Consider the following 8,903-nt stretch of genomic DNA (forward strand, 5'->3'; position numbering starts at 1 on the left):
TGTAAAGGACCCTTGAATTAGTGGGAATACCACAAGAAAATAATTTTTGAAGCAAGATTTTTTTTTAAGGGCAATTTTTATGGGTCTTGGCCGAATGGCCCTTATTTTGTTGGTGTTCTTTCTCTTTTTCTCTCCCTTCTCAATTTGTCTTGAAGTTTCTAATGGATAAGGCTAATTCAATCACATGGAAATTAAATAAATTCCATCGGCTTGGGCTAGCATGGCCGGCCAAGCCTCTCAATTTGGGCCTCAATTCTCTTTTATTATTTGAGCCCAATAATTTATGGATTTTATTTGTAATTCCCGAAACTAATTTTCAAAATTCCAAATTTTCCCTTGGCCTTCCTCTGTATTTCCGCATCAATATTTTTCATGAATATCACACATATGTTGAATAAAATAAAAATATAGTCTTATTTCCTACAAGGCAAGATTATTCCAAATTTTCCAAATGCGCGGGATATAACAACATTATTGTACGCAGAAAAAAATATCAGGTTCTATATAAAATATTGACGTTTCGGAGTCTTCACACACGATAAATCATTGGTCAAAGTATGAAAAAACACACAAAGTGTTGCAAAAAATAAAAGTTTACCAATTTTTTTTTTAGTGCTCGAAAAAAAAAAAAACCTTTAGAGGTAAAACGTGGACTGATCCATGTTATACAAAATATATTGTATAACGTGGATCAGTCCATGTTATACGTTCAATTTTTTATTTTTTTTATTTTTCGTTGATTTGGCTCTGACAGCCGAAAAAAAATTTGGGGGTATATCGTGGATCAATCCACGATATACCCCTTTTGGTATATAAATTTTTGGTCATCCCCTTTTGGTAAATACCGTGTATTTTTATACCCTTTACGCTCCGGACTCCAAATGCATGTGCGAGACTTCTTCTCCATTCATTTGAACCATTGATTAATTAAAGAGCACTAAAATGTACGATTCCAATTATTCAGGTCTATGCGTGTACATGGAAACAAAACAATAGAAGAAAAGGAAAGGGAAGAGCTTCATATAATATGAGGTTTCCAAGTTGTATTTGCTATTTGCTACATAGGGATTAGAGTATGCCTTTTTGTTTGCAACATTCGATTGCTCCATCAAACATTTCCTCAAGGCCATACTTGTACTTGAATCCGATCTCCAAAAGTTTTTTTGATGAAAGGCTAGTGTGTTTAGGTTGTTCTACACTTGACCCTGTGTACCTGCAAATAAATAGCAGCACATCAATTATTTTCTTCCATTGTCTCAAATTAAATGTTTTAATTTGACTTGTACCTAGTTGAAATATGCATTACTTAGCTTATAAGAGCACTGTCACATGTTCATAGGTCATACGTTAACTTTTTGTTGAATACATTATATTTTGACAGTTACTTTTTTGAAAGTTGATACTACCAGTCCAGAGGCGGAGCCAGGATTTGACGTTTATGGGTTTAGAATTTTAGTTTTTTTTTTAAGTTACTAGGTTCTTAATTAATAATTTGTATATGTTCAATAGATTTTTTAACACAAATATAAGGTTTGGACTAAAGCTACTTGGTTCGACCGATCCCGCACCCGATGAGCTAGCTCTGCCCCTTACTATAATAGCACAAACTAAAAAGGAAAGTTGGACGCTCAACTTTGACACAAAAAAAAAAAAAAAAATACTCCAACTGCTTAATATTCCGCCTTTCTTCTTTCTCTCCTTATCTAAAAGGAAAGACAAATTCACTAGATTCTGAACTACTTGCTGCTCCATATAGTATTGGAGGATATAAATACTTTAACGAGTTCTTTCCTTGGTTGATGATAAATTATCTTACTCCCTGTCCATACCCGTTGGTTGGTGATAAATTATCTTACTCCCTGTCCATACCGAGTCTAAGGGTATATCTATTCTATAATATACTCTTCTTCTACAACAGAAATAGCTAAAACGGAATTGAGCCCTATAAGCACTTCATTAAAACTAAAAAGAATAACAAGAGCAATAACTCACAGGCTAAAACAGGAACAAGGGGTGCAAGCAATCTTTGGAAGTCTAAACTAAATAATACATATGAACCACTTAGAAAGGATAAGAGCCGTAGCTACAAAGCAAAAGAAGAATAAAATATAAAACAGTCAGCCAACTAAAGTTAAGGCAAGAATCTATACTTACTCATTAATTTGTTTTCGATATTCAGGATATCTTGTAGAAAGAAACTCAGCTAGCTTTTCACGTGTTATTTCAACAGCTGAACAAATATACCTCCCTTTTGCATTAGGATTTTCAAGAAGGAAGATGTGAGCATTTGTGACATCATCTACATGTACAAAAGGTACAATTGGAGGATAACTCATCGAATTATTTTGATGACCTGCACAAAGTTTCAATTAGTACCACGATACATTGAGGGAATGATCATGGTATTTGAAATACAATTTAAGACATATCAAGAATCATTTCCATGGATGAACGAACAGAACCAGGAATTTGAGGAGTAATAAAAGGGCCATGTATCCAGGTTGGAATTAGAGTCACAAGATCAATTCCATATAGTTCTGCAAATTCCAGAGCTGCCTTTTCTGTTAAGGTCTTGCTAATCGTGTAAGAACTTGCAAAAGGCTTTAAGGTTCTTATAAGATCTACGTCTGTCCACGAGTTTTCATCTATTATGTTTGAACTGCCACCTGCAACCGTAGCTGCACTAGAAGTGTACACGACACGTTTAACTGTCTTTGACTCGATACATGCCTGTAAAATACCTATAATACTGTCGATAGATCTTTGCGTTATCATTTCTTCACTTTCTTTGTTCTCTAATTCCATTGGATGTGCAACATGAAATACCCCAATGCAGCCTTCAATTGCTGCTTTGAAACTCTCTGGTCTGGCTAGATCAGCATTAAAAATATGCAGCCTTTCTTGTGCACCCGGAAGATTTGTGAGGTAGCTCACATCCTTTTTGCAATCTAGCAATGAATTCAAAATTTTCATAGAAACTTGAACGTATTTCGTGATCACACAAATGAGTAAGTTAGATTCAAAGGCGTGTTGATTTCTCAGAAGGTCACCTTTCTTCTTTCTTCTTAATTCTGATTCCTTCAACAAAGAAAGTGACTTTCTCAAATGATAATTACTATTAGTTGAGTGACCATATGAGAAATAAACCCACTAAAAGAATATAACTTTAACATGACAATCACATAAAGTGTTTAAGTGAGAATTCGCAAGGGATTGGGTAGAGATGGATTCATAATTTAAAGTTTATGGGTTCCTACATCGAACTAAAGTTAATATACCATAGTAATTGGTTTCGCGATCAAATATTTAGCGAATTTTCTTAATTCATATACACGATTTGGTAAAAGTTACAATGTTCCTCTGAACCTGTTTGTTGTGCTCTAGCTCCGACCCTGGGATGGAAAGTACTAGGTAAGGTATTTCCAGTATAAATAAATAAATTTATGGTTAGGTGTCAGATTCAATGGTTTTTTTTTTTTTTTTTTTTTTTTTGTGGTTAAAGACCAAGCTCAATTTTATTACTGTAGAAGATAAAGTGCGTAAACAAGGGTGCAACTGGGCATTCACCTAAATTTGCTAAGCTTAAAACGAAAGGAGTCATTTGGTGTAATTCTTTGTCTTTCTTCTTCTAAGTCTGATCTTGAAATACTGTACTAAAGAATCAATCTCAGAATCATCAATATTTTCTTTTGCAGACTAAGAACACAAATAATCACACAAACTAAAAAGACTAGTTCACTAACCCCCAACCCCCCAATACCCCCCCCCCCCCCCCGAAAAAAATTAACGCCAAAGAAAGTCAACAAGAAGGAAACTTACTGGAACTTAATTAAATAGTACTCCCTCCGTTTCAATTTATATGGATCCATTTGACTGGGCACGACATTTAAGAAAGAGGGAAGACTTTTGAAACTTGTGGTTCAAAATAAGGCTTGAAATTTGTGTGGCTGTAAATCATTCATAAAGTGAATTTGTTTCCAAATTAGGAAAGAGGTCATTTATTTTGACACGGACTAAAAAGGTTCAAACAAATTGAAACATAGGAAGTATTAAAGTTCTGATTGTTCTAAAATTTGAGGAATATGTAGCTTGACAACAACAACAACAACATACCTAGTGAAATCCCACAATGTGGGGTCTGGGGAGGGTAAAGTGTACGCAGACCATACCCCTATCTCGGAAGACAGGGAGGTTGTTTCCGAAAGACCCTCGACTCAAGAGAAATCACAACGAGAAAGGTTAGATAAACACAAGCAGTTCAAAGCAGAATGCAAATGAAACTAAAGAAAGCGAATAAGCCAAAATAGAGCAGTATGAAAAAAGGGAGCAATAGCTACCACAAATAAATAAGATAATCAAAGTACAAGAAACCACATATAGTAGCAAGAAACAAAGGATAATACACTATAGATCGAAACCACATATAATAGCAAGAATATGTAGCTTGACGTGTTATTAATTTAATTATACAGGGATGATACCGGTCCATGGCAAAACAGATATGGAAGAAGGCCTAAAAATTGTTCCATTAAAGAATGAAATAATTGCATAGTCACATAGAAAACAAGTAAAGAAACACAAATTAATTAGAGATAATGGTCAAAAACACGCCTAAACTATCACTTTTTCGCGTGTTTCACACCCGCGACTATCGACTGATTTTTTTTCCTACCTATCACCACCTATATATTAAACATACTTGGTTGAGTATACGGTGATAATTCATATGGGAAAAGAGAACTACTTTTGATCATTAACTCAATTAATTAAGAATTGTAGGTATAGCAAATTACCTGGATGAGACCTAATAGTGGTGTTAACAGAATAACCAACTTGAAGAAGCCTCGTAACCATCCATGATCCAAGATAACCACTTCCTCCTGTTAGACATACCTTTCCCTTCTCCTTCACTTCTTCCATCTCACTCGATTAATGAACTCTTCGTTCTTCTGCTCTGCCTCTATATAGGAAGTGATCATAACTTTCTCCCTTTTTTTTTTTTTTTCTGAAAAGTGGTCCTAAGTTATATCGAAGTGGATGATAAGGACAAGTTACTTGCTGTCGTTTACCCATTGCTTTCATCTCTTAAATTGGCCACACATCCAACTGACGTAAAAGAAATGTACTAAAGCATTCACTGCTTTAAAGATTCACCCAGCGAAAAGAAAAGCGAATCAACGTTTAAATTTTATTAATTTAATTTTTAAAATTTTTAATATTGATCACATCACATTTTAACATTCTGAGTCTCAGCTATAAGGTTTTGAACTTTGATCACATTATATTTTTAGTATTACTAGTTCCTCGAATATCAAGCCACATAGTATAATTGATAGACATTAATTATTAAGGAGTGGTCAATTGGTTTTGTGGTCCTTTATAAATTTATGTTTAGTTTTATTTATAAGACTTAAGAGAATTCTATTTTTACACATAAAAAATCTAAAAGTAAAGTATAAGAGATCTGAAAATGTCATTTTCTTCTATTCAAATCGCAAGTAGTCATAAAAGGTCATTCCTCGAATTGAAGGTTTGGAACAAAGTCTTATGTACATATATTCGACGTGAATGCAATGACATATTATTACAATAGTTGATTAACGAGTTTCTTTTAAAAAGTGGAATACTAAGATATTCTAAGAAGTAATATAATCATTAGCTCAATAGGCAAAGATAAACACATATTGGAGAATCATTTTAGAAATCACATGAGAATTGTTGACTGATATATATTACTTGTGTGGCCACATCTTATGTATTAATCATTCTGAAGATACTAACCAAACACTTTTTTTTGTCTTTTTTTTAACAATACCTCTTACATGATTATATCTCATTACCACAATATTTTTCCAATTGAATGTAAAAGATGATTTTTTTACAATCAATTTGTTAAAGTAACTTGTGTAGTCCTTTCAACAAGACCTATACATAATTATGTATATATTTTTTTGATTGCGAATACTTTTAGTGCCATCAAGGAATTTGCAAAACGAAGAATCAGTTTGTAATTTCGTTAACCTTGTGCACTTGTAATTTTTCAAAAAAATATTAGACACTATGCACTTTAATGTAAGTATTTCAAGTATGATTTTCAAGGATAACATCTATCTTAACATTTGCAAAAACAAAATTTTAAAAAAACATAAATGACGAGTAATTAAATAACGAGTAAAGTAAAAAAGGTAGTACCTGATTTTACCACTTTCTCTACCTCACCAAATGGTTCCGTCTTTTGTTATAAAACTCTTCCTGTTTACTTAGCATTTTTTGAACAGTCTATAATAAGTCTTAGAATAAACTGCAAGAGAAGAACATAAATTTTAAGTCGTGGACTGCTAATGCTAACAGTAGACTAGCCATTACTAAACAAATCTTCTCAATATTCCTACAGATTTGTTTAGTTGCATGCAGTATACAACTTTGAATATCAGGGGACAAGTGATCATTGCTTCTCTTGAGCCCCCCTACTCTGTAATGTATTAGCAGAAGGGCGTTCTTTGATCTCTTTCTTCATTAGTTTAAAATTTTCCTCTAAATTTTCTGCTCTCTATTCAGGATCAAAGAATATATAACTTAATTGCATTGATATCAATCTACATACCACATTACAAATTTAGGGTTGTATGTAGCATTATAGGTGGAGGTCCAATTGAACCATAATTTTTAAAGCGGACCATTAATTTATGTGAAAAAAAGTTATTAAAATTGCAATAAGTCGTACACACGAACCCATAACTTTTAAAATACAATGAATTCAATGCTAAAAATCTTAAAATGTTGAACTCATGAAAGTTTAAATCATGAATCCGCCTCTAGATACGTACACATCATTTCCATATTATTTTGGACATCAACTTAAAATAATTCTCCTCCTTTAATTTTTCGAACTTGAAGCCAGTATGTTTTGCCAAACTTACACAATAAAATTTCAAATTAACTTTTGATTGAAAGATAAAATTAAACTTGAAAGGAGAAATAATTTTCCTGTCTGAATTTACCTTTTGTTTGCCTGATGGAATAATGGAGTTGAATACATATGTACTCCTTGTGAAGTTCCCAACCAATTGCTTTTAGTCACTAACATGAAATTTATATCCAAACTGCTTTCGTAGTTGTTATTCTTGAACCCTTTTGTATGCTTCTGTTTTGGATAAAAGCTAGCAATTCTAATCATTCACCAAACAAAAAGATGCCACCGTTTTGTTAAGTTGCTCCCAACCCAACTTTTGTTGTGTCTTTTCGTTTGGACGGTTATTAATTTGGGTGCTTAGGCTTACAAGTTATTTAGGTAATTTAACCATTAAGTTAGAGAATTCATGCTTTTAATATCATATATATATATAAATGAGTTCAAATAGGTTATTTATTACTCCCTCGCGTTCAAAATAAGAATATATTTAATCTTTAACATGCCCCTTAAGAAAATATATACTAACCTATAAACATAGATATATTGACTAGACTTTTCTGGTTAGGCATATCGTACCCTTACGCATAACTATCAAGTGGTCATAGGTTGTATCGAAGTGGTTAGAAATAAGGACAAAGTTATACGAGTCCGGAACCAAAATGACTCAATAAAAAAATCAAGTGAATCAAAATACCCCAACAAAAAAAAAAGTTACAAAACTACCTTTAGCACAGTAAAATATTGCGCTAAAGAAGTTCACGGAGATGGAGCCGCTAAAATACTGCGCTAAAGTTTTTTTTTTTTGTATAGCGTAGTAAAATACTGCGCTATAGCGAGCACTGAAAAAAAAAATTGGTAAACTTTTTTTTTTGTAACACTTAGTGTGTTTTTTCATACTTTGACCAACGATTAGTCGTGTGTCAAGATTCCGAAACGTCAATATTTTATATGGAACCTGATATTTTTTTCTGCGTACAATAATGTAGGTTCAATACATCAAGGATACGTAGATGTTCGGATCATCATTTTAGGGGTTGAAAAGGTGCCCGAAGAAAGTTTTGTTTGAAAAAAGTTAGTGTTTGACTGTAAGGTTATTTTAGTCAACTTTATATGTCGAGAAAATTAGTCAGCTTTATTTTCAAAAATTAAAAACACAGAAGTGAAATTGACATTCACAACTACATTACCCCGGGATTTTTACGTTGAAATCTATTGCGTATCATCATATTATAAGTAAATAAAACTGAAAATTTCACGCCAATTTAGGGGAAAATTGAAATTGAACCGGATAAAAGGTGTTTTTTTTAAAATCGGCTCAGCCAAACCGCCGCAGCATAGATCTCGGAAAAATACCAAAATCAAAAAAAAAATCGCATAAATTGGACGTCCGAACGCAAAGTTATGACCATCTAAAGTTTGACCACTTTACAACTAGCTTTTCTCCCTATATTTTTTAAATACTTTTTTATCAAATTGAATTAGATTTATATTCAAAATAAAGTTATGCCTTGATTAAAAAATAACACGCTTAAATCAAAATCCTAAAAAATAAAACACTTAAACCTAAAGTTTCCAAATAAAACTTACTTTGGATACCTTTTCAACCCTTAAAACGACGATCCGAACGCTTATGTATCTTTGATGTATTGAACCTACATTATAGTACGCAGAAAAAAAATATCAGGTTCTAAGTCTTGATACAGGACTAATCGTTGGTCAAAGTATGGAAAAGAGAACTCTAAGTGTTGCAAAAAAAAAAATTATTAAAATAAGATGTTGAGATCTTTTTATGGAAAAAAACACTAAGTGTTTCTTAAGTATGTTATTTTTTAATGCGTAACTTTATTTTGAATATGTTGCAAAAAGAAATCGCGTAAATTGGACGTCCGAGCGCAAAAAATTGCGTATATTCGAAATAAAGTTACGCATCAAAAAATAACACACTTAAATCTAAACCCTAAAAATAAAAAAATTTAAGTTAATGACAACA

At 32.6% G+C, this 8,903-nt stretch overlaps 1 protein-coding gene across 2 annotated transcripts; it reads right to left on the reverse strand.

Annotated features, from left to right (window-relative positions):
- Positions 1–896: 896 nt before the first annotated feature.
- Positions 897–5,003, reverse strand: LOC132635845 (vestitone reductase-like). Of its 2 annotated transcripts, none has more exons than XM_060352429.1 (4): positions 4,794–5,003; positions 2,432–2,948; positions 2,155–2,355; positions 897–1,213 (listed from the first exon to the last, which is right to left on the reverse strand). In XM_060352429.1, the coding sequence occupies exons 1-4, from the start codon at positions 4,918–4,920 to the stop codon at positions 1,069–1,071; spliced, it is 990 nt and encodes a 329-aa protein (XP_060208412.1). In that variant the 5' UTR covers positions 4,921–5,003; the 3' UTR covers positions 897–1,068. The 2 variants fall into 2 exon arrangements, with proteins under 2 accessions (XP_060208412.1, XP_060208404.1); XM_060352421.1 differs by having other exon boundaries at positions 2,155–2,353; positions 2,742–3,071.
- Between the last annotated feature and the right edge of the window lie 3,900 nt (positions 5,004–8,903).

Source organism: Lycium barbarum, chromosome 1 (assembly GCF_019175385.1).
Source record: "Lycium barbarum isolate Lr01 chromosome 1, ASM1917538v2, whole genome shotgun sequence".
In the NCBI taxonomy this organism is placed as follows: domain Eukaryota; kingdom Viridiplantae; phylum Streptophyta; class Magnoliopsida; order Solanales; family Solanaceae; genus Lycium; species Lycium barbarum.